Source organism: Nipponia nippon, unplaced genomic scaffold (assembly GCF_047370975.1).
Source record: "Nipponia nippon isolate SJK-2023a ecotype South Korea unplaced genomic scaffold, ASM4737097v1 scaffold_23, whole genome shotgun sequence".
NCBI lineage: Eukaryota > Metazoa > Chordata > Aves > Pelecaniformes > Threskiornithidae > Nipponia > Nipponia nippon.
The window spans coordinates 5,776,503-5,793,710 of record NW_028262340.1 but is presented as its reverse complement, the minus strand read 5'-3'; the positions used below and the strand labels follow the sequence as shown (position 1 = coordinate 5,793,710).

At 46.0% G+C, this 17,208-nt stretch overlaps 1 protein-coding gene across 1 annotated transcript in view; it reads right to left on the bottom strand.

The window, feature by feature from the left end:
* Window positions 1-17,208, bottom strand: part of CSMD2 (CUB and Sushi multiple domains 2) — a 345,266-nt gene that overhangs the window by 87,808 nt on the left and 240,250 nt on the right. Inside the window, exons 22-28 of the mRNA XM_087760834.1 lie at window positions 16,201-16,389; window positions 12,085-12,254; window positions 10,253-10,409; window positions 9,676-9,867; window positions 8,233-8,359; window positions 2,152-2,354; window positions 65-256 (exon numbers count right to left, since the gene is read on the bottom strand). Coding sequence (XP_087616960.1) covers window positions 65-256; window positions 2,152-2,354; window positions 8,233-8,359; window positions 9,676-9,867; window positions 10,253-10,409; window positions 12,085-12,254; window positions 16,201-16,389 — 1,230 coding nt within the window. The remainder of the gene's footprint in view (window positions 1-64; window positions 257-2,151; window positions 2,355-8,232; window positions 8,360-9,675; window positions 9,868-10,252; window positions 10,410-12,084; window positions 12,255-16,200; window positions 16,390-17,208) is intronic.

The window sequence follows — 17,208 nt, the reverse complement described above, 5'->3', positions numbered from 1 at the left end:
AGAAGTCTTGCAATGAAACAGGGCAGGGAACCAGTGCAATGGGAGGATGGATGCGTGTTCATACCTATGCAGGAGGGAGGGTCTGGTTGCCAGAAAAATCTGTTCTCAATCTGCACACACGTGATTTTGGCCTCCCCTTGCAGAGCGTATCCCGGATTACACTGGAAGAAGATGGAGTCACCTGCCTCTTTGCTGTCACCGCTCCGGCTCCCATTCTGGGGAATTCCTGGGTCATTGCAGGAAGTGGCAGTAGAAACTGAAGAGTATTAAAAAATATATATTTAATATATATATTTATATTTAATACAGGCTTACAGCATCAGCTGTACTTAGACTCTGTCCTTAAACAGATATCCGAGCAATGACTTCATTCTTCATTTCTCCTCCTTCAGTATCCCTTAAAGTTGCCGCATACACAAAAACTGGCTTTTACTTTGCACTGAGCATCTGCCACTCCAGCTGGTAAAGGCTCTGGGGAACGGCAAGTTCAAGTGCACTACACAGAGTGCAAGTTTGATGTATAATTGTGCACATGCATGTTTACTTAATAAGTCCAGACATCCACTGATCTTACATGGCATTTTTATAGAATTCTGTGTCAGACACAGGCTGCAAAATAAACTAATCCGCTAGCACTTTTCACTTCCCCTGAGTGGCAGAGCAATTTAGCCTTTAGCCTGTGAAGCATCAAGCCTGACCTTTTAGAAGTGCATGTGTTACCCTCCCAGTCTTGCCGCTGCATCCCTTTGAGGTATGAGATGACCCCCTCAGCTGCTTCTCAGCTGGGGGCAGGCAGCACAGCTTCACTGCTGACTGAGCTCAAGGTCTGTCAACACTACAACAACTTAACAGTATGGAAAGTCCTGGAGTAATAGAAGTTTTGCAAGCTTATACAGATCATTACAGTCCACAAGATCCAAAACTCTATACTTCTGAGCTTAGGCCTGACTACTTCGTCACACCTTGTGAACAAAGGCTTTGAGCAGGAGCATTCAATAAAGACCAGCTCCGTATCAGGCAGCGGAGCAGAGCTTATTTCCTGCTAAGTTGATGAGAGTCTATTACACCTAGCCAGTTTGGAGAAAGCTCTTCTTAAAAGAGCCGGAGGAAATCCCTCTCTCTCTTTCTGTGCAACTGAAGATAAGCAAGTTAGCAGCCCAGTCTGGTCCTTCCTGGCAGGCTGAGACACAAGCCTGGCAAAGAAAGAGGACAGCAGAGCTGTGCTGGGTGACACAAAGCTCTCCCTCCATCCTGGTGACCCCAAAAGGTCTTGGACCCAGCACAAACTCTGCCCAAAGAGCTGGCCTGCTCTCCCGGCCATGCAAGGCACCCTGAACAGAAAGCTATGGGCAAAAATGTGGGAGAGACAGAATGAGCTCCGATGCTCAGATGTGCCTGAGTCCCAGGAAGGTCGCACCATCATCCACCCAACGGCCTCCCTGTTTACTACCATCTCCAAAATAGGCATCTGCTGGTTGGTTACTGGACACGTCAGTGAAGGCCTGCATCTTGGAAACCTGTGTGTGAACGCTGAAATGTATCACCCCAATATAAATGAAATTAATGTGTTTGCAAGGTCGAGTCTTAGGTAACGGCCCCCAGGACTCAGGCAACGACAGACTGCAGTTGTGTTACACGTAGTGCTGCTGCTAGCAACGACATCCCTACAGCTGATAGAGCTTTTTGTGATCTGCATCTCAGGGGATCCAATCTGAGGGATTTTAAATAGAGTTGGTTTTCAGAGACCACTGACCCACTGCTCTCAGAATGCCTGGGGGAAGCTGCCTGCATACTGGTGTCTCTAAGGGACCTGTGGGAATGTGGTGGAAAATATCTGTAATGCCTTCTTGTGTATTCCACAATGTACTGCTGTACATCTTGCTGCCAAGTTCACCACTGTGAAGGTGACTGTAGCAGAGGGAAGCACAGAATTCATCTGCATTGCAAGGACAAAACACAAGAGTTTGTCTCGATTTTCAGAGACTGCACCCAAATGCAGTAGAGTGCAAACAGCTGGGAGACCGCACCGTTCCTTCTGTCGTGTTCGATACCACGTCATTTGCTCACCATCCGTAGTTTGTAGATAGACCCGAAATCACTTATCAGCAAAGCCAGGTTTGGACGATGCTGAGGAAACAATGTAAAGCCTACCTGAAAACTGAACAGCAAAGCCCTGCTTGCTTGTGAAGAAATCAGTGTTGAACTGAAGGATGACAGAGTTGAAAGTACTGTGGATATCACCAGGTAAGCTGGACCCGCTCATCTCCTTTAGGAGGATGCCATTCTCCACCGGACCGTCCCAGATCCTCAGCACATCGTGGAACTCCTCGGTGTGGAAAACCATGAAATGGAGCCTGTGTGGCAAAATGAACTGGAAGTCAGACCACAAACTGAGCTCTGGCTTTTTTTCCGAAAGGCTTAGAAATGTGATTGGTACCAACCTAAGGTAGCTTGGCCCACAAGGAATGTGTTCTCTCCGGTTATCTGCAACTCAGCTTGGACAAAGTACTTTAGCCCTCTACCAAACTTCATCTGTCTATAAAACCCAAGATCTCTTAGTCGCATGCCTCCCTGATAAAACACATCCATAAACAAAAAACAACCGAGTCATGGATACTAACGGTTTCTGAACAGTTGGGTCCTTTCTGGTGTTCTCTCCTGAGCGAACAAAATTACTAATCTCTCCTAAAAAATCTTGAGGAACAAAGTAAAGGTCCAAAAGCCCATGTGGGCAGTGGAAATGCCCCTAGCCAGAGTATCACAGTTGGTTTTACACCAAAGGTGCTCAGACACTGCAACGAGTAGCTGTCACACAGACAAAAGGCTCCGTCAAGGACATATAGGAAACCTGCAACAGAGAGCTACAGGGGCTGCGAAGGAGACGATGGGGCTTTGTCTGTAGTTTCACTGAGCTCTATAACAAATAAACACAGAAGTATTAAGAAACTTAACCTAAAAAGAGAATTAGCAGAAAATGTGCTGGGGTCCCTTCAGACAACTTACATATATTCATCCAATTCACACATTGTCCCTATGCCGCACACAGCAACAACCCTGGCTGTCCTTTTGGGTTTTCTGGTGCCCTGCGAGGAACAGCTTATTGTCAAGAGCCAGCATCTACCGATAAAATGCACTGATTTTTGTTACCTGCACTCAGAACAAAGAATTTGCTCCTGGCACCAAGCTAATCTTGTGTACCGGAGGAAAAAAGGAAAGGAAACAACCAACACCACTCTTAATTAAAACAGCATCATGCTGGAAAAGAAACCCTTACCAGGGTGTTAACTGCCCCAGAGGTTAATGGAAAAGGGCAGAAAAGAGCGTGCGGGAGGGTGGCAAACAGGTGGGTGCAAATTCTGAATGCTGGATTGCAGCACCTCCGCAGATTTTGACATGTTTTACAAAGTTCTGGATGTTGCAAAACTGTCTCTAGATCAGCTAACAGAATAACTTCAGCAAGAAAGGAAGAAAAAGTGAGGCAGCATGAGCCAGCTCTCCAAAACACACAACGGGAAGGGAGCGAAACAGAAATGAAGAAACTGGCGGCTGGCAATGAGATTACTCTGTGCTCTCAGCGAGGTATTTATTATGATGCTCTGAATGCAGATTTCGTTTCCATACTCCGTGTATTTTACAGTTTTGTCTGCCCTGGAAAGAGGGCTGCAAGGCCTTCAGCATATGCAGCAACCGCTCCTTAGTCCTGAACTGCCTGCAGCAGCGCTCCTCAGAGCTCGTCTTCTGCTTTTCAACTAAAACAGGGCTATGCCTGTTTGGCACTTCCACAGAAAATTCCCCAGGGAAAGCCCAAGATGCTGGCAAGAGTCATCATGGTGAGGAAATTCACTCCAGAGCCTGCACCAGCGATGGACCCAAGGGGATGGGAGAAGGCCAGAAGTTCCCTCCGTGCCCAGGAGAGGCCTGATGGCACTCTGGGGCCGGACAAACTTGATCCCAACATCGGCGCCTGGCGGGATGCTCCTCTCTTCCCACCCTGGGCTGGGGGGTATCACACTGTGCTTCTCCCCCCCCCCCAAGCCAACCTCTGTCGTGGAAGGATGCGAGCGGATGAATCCAGGCTTTGCAAAGAGCTTTGGGATCTTCCAAGATCAGAAGTACCATCTACACATAAGATGCTGCCAATTATTATTGTTACACCCAAGGGAGTTATCAAGTAAAGGCTGCAATACATCAGGGTTCAGTCCCTTTCACTCCTGCACTTAAAATGCCAACTGAAGAGAAGGCATTTAATTGCCTCTGTTTTTCATTGCCACATTATCACTGGGGGAAATACCATCTGACACAATGAAATGAGGCTAACACGGGGTAACTCAAGGCACGACAGTTTGAAACGGGGACAGAAATCTATAAACCGTACTGAGAAAAATCTGCAAAAAATAAAACCACCAGGTACTGTGCTTAAAACCCTGACAGCCCATGGAGGAAAACAAGGAAGCATTCACTTGGCTGCTTTCCCATTTATCCAGGGCAAACATAAATAAATCAGGTAGAACCATAAAAGGGGAAAAAAAATCCGAAACACTGCAATGTACTCAGCAACAAAATGATGTCCACAGAATCTGACAGAAACCAAAAGAGCTGAATCATAGATCTACATAGCAGAGACCTTGAGCAAAGAGAAAAAAGCTAGACTCGAGGAAAGTAAGAATGGATCATAGCAGAGCTGTTCTCCGCAGGTGCACTGGCCTAATTATGTTTGCTCTCAGGCTAACTGGTTCTAGCGAGCCAAAGCTGCCAGAGAAAACTCCTTGCTGAAGACCTCGGCAACAGGGGGATGCTGGCAGAGGCTGGCCTGGGGTGGGGGGACACCCTGGAACCATCCCCGGGGACCACAGCTGCCTGCAGCAACTCACTTCCCTCATTTAGTTTTAAGAAACAACTTGCAGGCAAGGCTTCACCACGAGGAGAAAGGCTTAGCATGATAACCAGATGACACAGTGGCAAGACACAGGTTGTCCAGCGCCTGTTGGTTCAGGCGTCTGTTGGGATAGCGGATTTTATTAAGTAAACTGGTGTGCTCTGGAGCAGATCAATCTATTCAATAGGCACATCTGTAACCAAACAGCGTGATTTTTCTATCAGCCTGACTCTATTCCCAGCAGGGCTTCGTTTAAGACAAGACAGAGACATTGGTTTAGCACACAATGGAGAGGAAGAGAGAGTTTTATTCTTGCACTCTGACAATCCCAATGACATGCATGAAAATGCAGCAAAAAACAAATTAGGAATTGTGGGTATATATAAACACATGTGATAGAGGGAAAGTTCTCCCAGCTTAGCAAGGAGCAGACAGGAGGAGACCAGCTCTGCACTGACAATCTGCATAATCTTTGGCGAGCCATCTAGCCCCAGCTCTTCGGAAAGCACCCCCACATCTTGGCTGACCAACCTGGGGCTCTTTCTGCTAACGTTTCCCATCCAAGCTCTGGCCACTCCAACTTGGCTCTGCTGTGCAAGAGGCTGGGCTCCCATCTGGAGCTGGCTTCAGCCGCCGAACGCAGCTTGACACGCTGGGAATGCCCACATAGCTTGCACCAAAGCCGCAGGTCTTTCCCGCTAACAGCGGTTTGCAGGGCTGCCCGCTGTCTCCCGCTAGCCCGGAGAGGGTTCCCAAACTTAAAAGCTGTTAAATGCTACGTCCCTAGAAATCTCCAAGGAAGCCAACTGGAACATCCCAGTATTCTCACTCGTATTTCTAGATGAGACTGTGAAAAATGGAACCTGTCAATACAACACCATCCCTTAAACTAGGATTAGCAATATCATTAAACTCTCTTACAACACCGAGATCACTGCTATACAATAAGATGCCAGCGCCGCTTCTAACTGTGTATTCACTGCTCTCAGCTCTGCAAGCAGTACTCAAAGGCAAGTTTCATTCATCTTCCAGCACACCCTCCTCCCACTTCTTTCTCTCCCCAGAGTCTCACAGATAAGCCAAGTCATTTTAGTTGTAATTTTATGTGTGTGTGCATGCGTGTGTTTGCACATGCACAAAATTAATCCTCTCTCAAAGTGCAACCCTTCAACTTTCATGGCAACGATGTACAGACTAATTTTTCTATCTTCCTCTCCTTCCCCTCATTCTGTGCAGATACAGCTTTATTCAAAAAGCTTTGGTGATTAATTTTAATGTAAGTTATAAATGAGAGCTTTATACAATTGTATCATGCGTGAAGAGGATTATTTTTCCAATGGATTACCATAAAAATGAAGTTGCTGAAAATGTGCTCTCAACTACCCAGAGATCATCTGTTCTGTTTGAGCTGCCAAATAAAGGAACAGAAGAAGGGAGCTTTCATCTCTGATGAAAGGAGGGGTCACAAGGTGTATTACCGTACTACCGCCTGGCATCATTTCATTTCAGTCTTGGCCCCTTCCAAGCCTCTGGCTGATCCTGCAAGCGCAAGCCTATAGCTCTGCTCGTTTGAGTACTCCTAGAGAAGCAATAGGCATTACGTGTATGAGTCAAGTTCGCTTGCTGAAGCAGTCTCTTACGCTTTTAGAGGGGGGCAGGAGGGAGAGACGAGGGGGTCTCATGTCTACTTTGTGCTATAAAAATCCTCGGATTCTTCAGAATCTTTCACAGGAGAATGAAAAAAAGGCGAGACTTCAACTGGAAGCTGCCTGTGCAGGAACGGAGCTGCATTGGCTATGCTCTTTCTCCTGTGTTCATACCAGAAACCATCCATTATTGACCCGTGCTGAAGAGCAGAGCTAAGAGAGGGAACTTCTGCATTAAGTGAAAACTGAAATACTGGACCGGATCTATCTCCAGCATAAATCCATTGACTAAAAGCACCACAGAGCTTAACACGATTAACAGTCTCTGCTGAAGAGAGGATGAGTGCTGGTGCAACAAGGAAGCTACGGTGAAGATGAAAGGGCACTGACAACAAAGGAGCGCAGGACTGGCACAGCAACAGGTCTCGGGTCAGCACAGGAACGGGGCTGGCACACCAGCTAACGAGCACTAGAAATAATGACGGGAGACCGTGGGAGAAGAGGATTATTGTTGAACAGACCTTATCATCTACGTTTCTCCCCCTCAAGTCCCATCATTTAGCAAAAACATTACTTGCCAATATACTTCAGTCTTCTGTTGAAGATGGCTTTAGCCAGACTGAAATGTGTAGGTGCACACAGAGTACTGAAATGGCTTGCTAGGGCTTGGGCAAACGTCAGCATGGGAGCAGTGGTTAAGCAGCAGGGATCACAGATGAAGTATCACAGAGCAGGAAACTGCTTGGATTCTGCTGGTGACTGCACTGACTTTACGAGCCAAATGTTCTCAATACCATGCTCACCCAACTGCCAAATTCACATAACTTATAAACAAATTGCATTTCAAACTGCCACTTTCATAGAATCACAGAATCAACAGAACAATAAGAGAAGTCAGAGGAGCAGGAGCAGAAAACAGTCTCGGGTCTCTGTACAGACCAGATGTTTAGAAACCATTTTGAGTCTTTTCCTTCAGGAGGATAATTACATTGTATGTGTTCTATTTATTATTAAAACAATAAAACAATGCAATCAGAAGATGAAGGCTAAGTGCTGTGGTCTCAGTTTTCCAGCTGTCCACTCACACCTGGGGACCGTCACACCTGACTGTTCGTTCTTGCAAACGGAACGTGACAGAGCTCATCCCTTTTCAGTGTTCATTTACCCTGGCAGCATGAAGGGGAGATGAACCAAACCCATAACTGCCTTCCCTTTATCCCTTCCTGGGTTGTGATCTTCCAAGCAGTTTTATATACACATCCTCATCTTAGGATTACGTCACTTGGACACGCATTAAACTGCTGGGAAATTCAACACTAATCTGGTGGAAAAGGTTTGTTTCTGAACACATCCCATTAAGGAAAGGGGTGAAAAGCACTTACCTTGTACACGCCTGTAAAAGCTCTTGGAGGTTTTTTTAATACAGTAATACCACAGGCAGCAATAGCAAATAATCTGGCTTCACCACCCACGGCACAATAGCTGTTACGGGCACAGGCCATACAGGGCTAAAAAGCTTAAGAGAAAGGAGAAGCGACGCCGCTTCTGTCCAACCTGGCAAGGAGATAAACGGCCTTTGTTCCTTCATTTGGGACTCTCAAAGTGACAGGGCATTCTCTCTACCTGCCTTACATAATTACTGATCTACTTCTGGAAAAATAAGCTGTACATGGAAAGAAAAATGAGCTACAATAACCTGGCCCAACTCACCCTATCGTGCAACCAGCTTCTGCCTCTATTGTCCAAATACAATTCAGATTATGATCGTAGGGTGTTGGGTAGCCAGGAGACAGTATCCGTCCTGACGACTCTCCTTTGATAGTACCCCCACACTCAGCTGAAAGAAACATATGGGTTAGTGAGAAGATTCATGACATATTACGGTTCTTACTTGGCAACAATGCAAATCTCATCCTACGAATACAACAGGGAGTATTTCTTGCCATTTAAAGAGATTCTTAAAGCCCACAAAACAAAGATAAAGAGAGTCATTTAATTCAGCTAGACGACTGAGTTATCAGAATAACTCTGCACTTCTGTGCGCATTCCTAACGCCTGACATGCTGTCAAAGCTCCCCTCCACCTTTTTGACTCTACAGTGAATAAAGGCAGAGCCTGCCAGCATCCTGCTTCACCCGATTCACACACGTGGGGTGAAAGGGCTCAATTCTTCTGCCTGTATCTGCAAAAACTCTTAACGATTCATCGGTGTGGTAAAATGAAGAAGCCAACATACGTATGGATCTGCTAAATGAACCTCAAAAGAACGTGAGGATTTTGAATACATTTTCATAATGTATCCATTAAAATTCTGTAAGTTTCCACGTGCTCACAGACACGACCATTCGTATGTAATCTATGTATAGCAAACAGGGTAAACGTTAAGATGATGCATAAACCACAGGAATTTGTCTTTTTACTTCAATAATCAAGGCTAAAATTCGGCAGAGAGTTACCGCATAAAGAATAGTCCTAACACACGGGAGAATACAGACTGCCAGTGTCTGAGCACATCACTTACAACCATGAAAGCAGCCTTGTGGTTGTTGAGATCTCTCAGACGACTAAGTCTGTAAGAACTTCACCATGTCCTGGAAACACTGGCTAATTATGAAGTTGTCAAGTAACAGACCAACAGCACCTCGTTTAGATACACAAAACTTTGTATCAGAATTTTCCAAGCAAGAAGATATCCTTCTGGAGTGCTACAGGTAGCTAAAAAAAGACTGAGGGAATTAAAATGTCTGAGGATCTGGAATCAGATCTCATGTAGCTCTCAAATAAACATGACTTTGAATTGCCAAATGTCTGGACACACTGCAATTATCAGAAAGTGCCGTTCTGTTTAACACATCCGAGGGAAAGGACAAGGACTGGAAAAGCAGTAGTCTCCTTGCAGTGAAGCAAGAAACCTTGTCAAATCTGTGCTCAGAGCACAGTGTTTCATGTTAAGACTGCTTGTAGACGTTTTGCAGAGACCAGCGCTCTCAATTTGAAGATGCCTTACATAGTATCCTTGTCACGGCCTTCATTAACGTAGATGAGTTAGTTAATGTCATATGTCTTAGCAAAGGAGGAAGAAAGGGCATTCAGTGCGGTGCCCACAAGCAAAGTACTTGTAAGAGGACGTTTCAAAAGCAAGAGTTGTCTCACCTACGCAGGTTGGCAGGGGTTGATCCCAAGCTCTCCGCTCCCCCGTCAGGCAGACCAGCACCCTGCTGCCTCGCAGGGTGTAGCCAGGGTCACAGCTAAAGGATACAGAGCTGCCAGCAAAGTGTCCCTCATCATGGACCTTGTAGCCAAACTGTGGGATGCCAGGGTCCTCGCATTTAATGAGTTCAAAACCTGGAGCAGGAGAAACGGCATCTGTTTTCATCAGATATTTAACAGCCAGCAGATACTAACACAAGATTATGTTAATATTTTCTTCTTAAAATCATTTGCTGGAGCGAAAAACCACCATATTGCAAATTAGTAATTTTTAAATTAATATTTGAATGAGATCCCAGAAATCTGGTATCTCAGCTTCGATCCAAAGTTTCTGTATCACCGCTGCCTCATTCACAACAGAAAAGGTTTGCCGGCATAATCATCTCCTCCACACCAGCTCCACTTTAGACTACAAGATCTTTATGGAAAGGAGTGTTTCATTGGCCATGCAACTGTAACACAAATACACACCGTTACACCTCAGATTCCCACCTCACAAGCATACGGGCCTAAGACTTACTAGAAAACTGCAGCTCAAAGCCTTTACTCGTGTTCTCGCTGTTGGTGATAAACTCAAGCCACATGCTGCTGGAAGTGCTGTTTATGCTGGTGCCGAGCATTTCCGAGCGGCTAAAGGAGCCCAGCAGGCGAGCAGAGCTATTGCTGCCATCGTAGACCTGGGAGGAACAAGAAACACATACTGGAAAACATATTTTGTTTGCTACTTCAGGGACCAAACCATCCACGAGTGCAAGCAGGGACAAGTTCCTTTGAAGCCACTGAAATCATCCCAACTAAGAGTCTGACTTGACCAGCCTTCACAACGCTGCTCATCGGAGGAGCAGGATTCATACCCTGGAGGATCCGCATCCTCCTCCTTACACCTAAGCGTATACTGCACTCAGGGCTGTGTTTTCTGAACTAAGCTCTCTTTCCAAAGGTGCAGCACAGCTACCGGGAAAAACATTTTCTCCCTACAGTGATTCACAGATGTGCCTTGACCCCGCTTTTATTTAAGAAAAACACAAATGGTTTTTTTCTTTCTTTTAGATAGCATGATTCTCTATGAGGATAAAGGGCAACTTCTCACTAGTGGAGATTGATAGTAACTTTCCTCAGGAGCAGATGAGAAGTTGATGACAAACCTGTTGAGAGAACATCATTTCTTTCACAACAAGTATATTCTTTGCATTAGCTGCAAATCTCTCTCTCTTTCCCATCATTTGTGAGCTGAAAATATGTGGATTACACCTATCTCACAGTGCAGAAGTATGGCACTTAAATCAGGACAGAGTTCTCTGGGAAGATGGCTTAGCACAGCAGCACACATCTTCTAATATTAATGCCTCCTACAAAACCATTTCTTTGTGGTTAATAGAAACTCAGCCTGGATTTGTCTCCTTCCATATAGAGTCCTGAAACTTGTAAATGCAGATTAATCTAAGACTGAGTATGGGAATGCTGAAGAGCTCGGGTCTGGAGTTCTGCATTTAAATAAACCCCTTTTTGGGACAAATCAGCCTTGATTCTTAAAAAACACAAAAATAATGCTAACACTAAACACTTCCTCATGTGTTAACAGTTCCCCCTGTACAGCTACACAGATCAGAACTGAAGTCTAGCTACAAAGGAAGAACCTCCGGCATTCCAACAAATCTCTCAATCTCAGGGAAGACTTCACAGCAGAAGGTGCACTGATACGGCAAGGATATCTACATTTTTAATGGATACAGAATTTGTTTGCGCATCCATCTGCAGACTGAAGCCTCAAATAACGAGCTAGGCTGAAGTGCAAAGGACATTCACTATCGCCTTAGTGCTGCTGCCAGAGACTGCTAAGAGCTGGTGAAGTTCAGAGGTGCTGATTCCTTAAAATTACACAATATGTTTTTAAGCGCAGCAAACTGACGCACAGCAGTGACACAGGCTGATCAGACAGTGTCCCTGGGCTAGAAGATATTGTTCCACAGATGTATCGCGTCTTGTGTCTTGCTCTAACCTTAGAGGAGATACACACAGACAATATTCTAGCCCAGCTGCCCTGCCTGAAGCTCAGTCTGGTCCATGGGAATCTTGCTGCTCTCTTCCACACGGCTGTGCCCGTCACCTAACGACACAGCAGTGACTATGGGTTACAGCAGCCCTATGAAGGGCTTTTTGGGGGATGTCAGTCCAATTCCTAGTATGAGACTCTTCCAGAGATTACCACTGCACTGTCAGCACTGCCTGGGCAGCATTCTCCAGAGATTAGTCTCGGCTAACTCCATTAAAATTTTAGAACACCGCTTCCTTTCAGATCTTGCTCTCACTAGCAGCACAGTAGTGCTTCATTGCCAGAGACAGAAGAATTACCTTGAGGACATCTCCTGCCTCCAGTTCAAAAGTCCTGGCTTTCAGCTGGATCCCCTTTCCTGGCTGGGTCTGGATGGAGTAGATGCACTCATGGTTGTTGTTATAGTTTATTGGATAGTTGGGGGACAGCAGAACGCCTTGAGTTCCAGTTACAGATGAACCGCATTCAGCTATATAAAGACACAAAACCACATTTTAATAACCACATGTATATTCTAGCCATACAACACATGCAGGTGATTCCTCCAAACGGCCACAGATGCTCACTCCTTCCTATACCCATCTGCTAACACATCCAAGTGCAGTCAGCAAACAAAGCAGTACTTAATAGCACTTCTATCATCATTAAACCTCAGGTGCCTTACAAGAGAGATTAATACCCTCTCCTTATACGGACAGGGAAACTGAGTCACAGAAAGTTGGCTCTGCCTGTGCTTATGTTCCTTCCTAACTAATGAACCAGAAGGAAAATAAAAAAATAATATTAGATTGAAATATTTGAAGTCTTTTCCATATTTATACAAAGCTCATCATACACCTCTATATAGTATACGAAAATCATGGTATTCATTCAACAGTCAACACAGCACACCACTGATTGCTGGTACCAATGTGTTGCAAGTGCCAGAGCTCTTCGTGCAGAACGATACGCTTAGTGAAACTTCCAAATAATTACAAATGATAAAGCTATGTCTGAATTTCAAAATCTTCCCCAAAATAATTTCCTGAAAGCTAAGAGGGCAAAAGTTGACCTTATTTGTTGTTAATGCTGCCCTCAGCTCTCCAGTTCATCATTTGACAGTATTTCAAAGGACCTCTTGTCCCTTGCTCCCTGCATTTTTTTTTCTTCCCAGCTTTGCAGCTGACAATTACAGCCATTCCCATTAGAAAAAGAGAAAACCAGAGATTCTTCTGCCCCTCAGTTTCAGAAACTAGCTCAAATTTACATATCTCTGTTTCCTCCCACCATGTCGCTCAAGGAACCACAGCGGGCTCAGGTTCTTCCGTGGCACGGACACAACTGACCCTTCTTGTTCAGGAGACAAGGGACTGGGGACAGAGCAGATGGGGAGGTGGGAATCCCTATACCCCTCTTGCTCAGGGAACTGGAAGGGCAGGGGTAGTTAATGTTACTGCAATTGTTTCCCCCTTCCCTGAGATGGGTTTACGTCCTGTGACAGCTTATAAACCGCCATGATTTTAGAAAGAAGGAAATAAGGAAGGAAAGAAAGAAAGAGTCCTTTCCCTGTTGTTATTCACTCTGCAGTCCATCGCTGTTCCGCTACACCCTTCTAGTAAGGCTTCTCTGCTCCTTCACCACACCTGCTTCCTTTTCCACTCTGCATAGTGTGAACAGCATTTGATTTTGAGCCAAATTTGAATTTAGAAGATTTGTGTGACTCAAAACTTGGCAGAATGACCTTCTTTAGAGAAGAGGATGGTTGCTTTGGAGGTTTGACCTATCTTGGATGTCAGGAGATCACAGTTTAATGCTTCTGGAAAACAGCAACAACCATCCTTCACCGCTGTATTTTATGTATTTTAATGGCAAGCTTTTAAGGACACAATCTCTCGCTCATACGAACGTGCCACAGCGAGTACAGCAGGACTGCTCCGGGCATGTCTTCACTACATGAAGTAGTGAACATTCAAGTGCATCTGAGTGCAAGATGCAGTACTACTGTGATAGCACCGAGCTCCACCAGAGCTCATGGGACAACGTGAAAATGAGCTCTTACCTGCTGTTATCACCGGGAGGAAGCAGAAGTCCACAACACGCACATACAGCTTGAGGGCCCTCTTGCAAAATGGCATCCAAAGGATGTCCTCCTTGGAGGACGCCTGCTGTCAGCGGTTGCTGCCTTGTCTGAGTGCCTGATTTCAGCTAGGACCACTGCAGCCTGTTTGCTACATACATATATATATATACACACACAATCCCTCAACGCATGTAAATCTGCCTTGCAACCACCACGTGTTTAGGATTTTTCGTTACTCCCTGATTAGCTCCCACATGAGCAAACCGTGGTTGTTTTCTCGGCCTATTTACCCTGAAAGATTTTCAGCTGTAGAACACTGGCTCCCTGTTCCTTTGAGTCCTGGTGTTTTGCATGCACGGCTGGGGAGAGTCACTCCAACTTGCCCTGAAAACAGCTTTTCTCATTAGCTAGCTCTGCCTCGTCTCCACAGGTCCTTCACAGCATACAAAGTTGCTGGAGCTGAGCGAAACCATCACGGCGCACGTGCAGCTTTCTGCACTGACTCTGCCACCTCTCCTGGTCCTCCACAAAGCGTAGGGTTAAGTAAGGAAGCAGCAGCAGATACACCGAGAGGAGGAACCCTGGAGGCAACTTTCTCCTCCTCTCTTGCCACGCATGAAAAGCAGGACGTTCACGTTAGCACAGATTACGCAGGGATGATGCTGGAGACATCACCACTTGGGATCTGGTCTGAAGCAGCAGTCGGTGGGGAGCATTCCTACCCTGGAGAGGGGTTGGCCAAAGGAACAAAGCACTCGTTTCTCTCCAGACCCATCTCTAGAACAGGACTTGAATACAAAGTGCCTGGGTTGTCAGCCAAAACCAATTAAATCTCCTGTGATCTTAATGGGTAAGTCTCCAACATCCACCTATATCCAGGGCGAGCACACAGATCAGCGTGCGCAGCGGGGACGTTGTGGACAAAGCTGTCACCCTGCCACCAGAGCTCTGTGCACATCACCAGGCAGTGAATTTGACCCATTATTATAAACCCAACATGCTAATTCAAAGCCAGCTGCAGTAGGGAATTGGCAAATGGAAGCCAGCACATCCACTTAATGATGACGTCTGAGGATCAAGTTTAAAGCTTTGTTATGATTCTTTTTGATTTCTATTCCCCTGATTAGCTTTCTCTGCAACCTGATTATTATTCATGCCCTGAAGAGGCTGCTTGTCACAGCAGGATGATGCAACCCTGTGACCTAAGCATTAAGCAGTGCTGGGAAACGCATTCAGCATGACACGACTCAACAGACTGAGAAAGTAGACTGGCTCTTGCTGGGATGCTCTCTTTGCAATGGCCCGCAAAGGTCACTAACACAGATCAGGAAAATCTACCTAGCAGGCTTTGCCAGAGTGAAAACAGGTAAGAGATCTGGTCTGCCTGATCTGAATGACTCCTTCATGGCTCTGGCTGAGAGTACTCAATAGTTTCCCACTTACTAAATTGTACTAAAAAAAAAAAAAAAAAAGTTAAATCTTTTTGCAAAGGCACAAAGCATCCTGCTCCCTTTCTGCTTTCTTGCCGTAGCACATTGCTACGTTTGCTCTTTTATGCCAACCGTTCCGCTTGGAGGGTACTGTGGGCTGGGCAGGGGGTGCTCTGCAGACCTTGCCAGACGAGACTGTCTGTAGCCCATCTGCATCAGGGCCGACAGCCAGAGGCTAGCTCAGTGTTGCAGACGGATTTTTCCCCTCTATCCTTAGATTTATTTATTAGTATAAATAATGACTGGAGAGGTTGCAAAAAGGACTTGCAATGGTTAGGAGGTGAGAAAGGGAAAGGTGGAAGGTGCAAGAAACCTCTGGAGGATAAGGAAAAGGTAAAAGCCAGAAGGAGTTTCCCAGAGACATCCATACCAACATGGAACTTGCATTGCCTAAGATCACCCACCCAGCAGCAGCTTTCACATCTGGGCTATTAAGTTTTACAACAATCTGATTCAAAGGGAGGATGGCCTTAAAACCATGCTGTTCTACAGAAACTATCCCAAAAGGGATGACAGACCTCCCACGGCTTGCAATTCATTTCCTCGTACAATCGCTGGGGCTCGACCGCAGCACTGTGGACGGGCTGCAGAGGCAGAGGGCTTCTGCTGCCGTGTGTGACCCCGTCTGCCATGGGCTCGGCGTGCTCCAACCTGGGAGAGGACCGCAGCCCTTCTGCCCGTCCCTCCTGTCCCCACACACAGTTGCAGGGCTGAAAGCTCATTCCAGCTCCCTCTCCCCCATCCCTGCACCAACCCCGCTGCGAGCTGAAAGATGCCATCCTGGGGGATGCCACCCATCCCTGCCCACCAAAACAATCCAGCACAGTGTAACCAACCAAGCAAAATGAAAGCACATGACCACCTACCAACACACCTTGGCAGAGGCGAACTCCACACACGCCGTCTCCCCCCGAGGCAGGTGATGCGGGATGCGCCCTCCAGCCGGTAGCCGGGAAAGCAGGAAAAGGTGAGGACATCCCCCACTCCGAACTGCAGGCCCTTTCTGATGCTGTAGGCTGGGACCTCCGGCTCATCACAGGGCTCCAAATCATATTCTACAGGGGACAAAAGGACATTTACGGAACGGCAGGGTGACACCTCGTACTCCCCAGTGAGGGTACCCCAGCCTCTGAACAGGAGGATGAGGAGGGAGCTCCAAGTTTCGATCCAGCCACAGCAAAGCTCTGCAAAGGAAGCGTCCATGCGAGACACGCGTCCCGTTTGAGCCACGAAGACCACCTTGGGTTTCACTCCCAGTACGCAGCCCCCACGGTGTCGCCAGGATCTTGATTTAAACCAACTCAAAATACAACAGGTCTCATTTTCTGCCCCTGTTGTCAGACAAACAAGAAAGTGACATCAGTGGTGACAAAACACGATGGAAATTTCTCATTCTCCCTCTGGTTTACTCAAATGAAGATGAATTCATCCGGATGGGATTTCTGCTGCCTCTACATTACTAATCCTGAAAATGAATGAACGCAGCATCCTGCTTGGGGAATGCAAGAGAACATTTAAGCTGCTGCTAAATGAAAGGTCATGTAGCATTATGGCTAATAGCCAAATGTATGTCTTTGACCACAAAACATTTTGAAGGAAACCTGTTTGAGGGTTATTTTTTGAAAATAACGAACTTGCAAAGTACAAAGTATGTTGTACATATATATCGGAAGGAAGCTAAAAACATAACTGACTCCCATTTTCATTTTCCAAGAAAGAAAAGAAGTCCCCAAACGCGTTAAAAGTAATAGTTATAATTAGGTAATTTGAGGCAATTTTTTTTAAGGCAAAAAGCCATTTTTCCCCCATCAAGATGAACGTTAATTGGAAACTTTCTGACTAGTTTCCATGGAGCATCATATGCAAATCCCTGA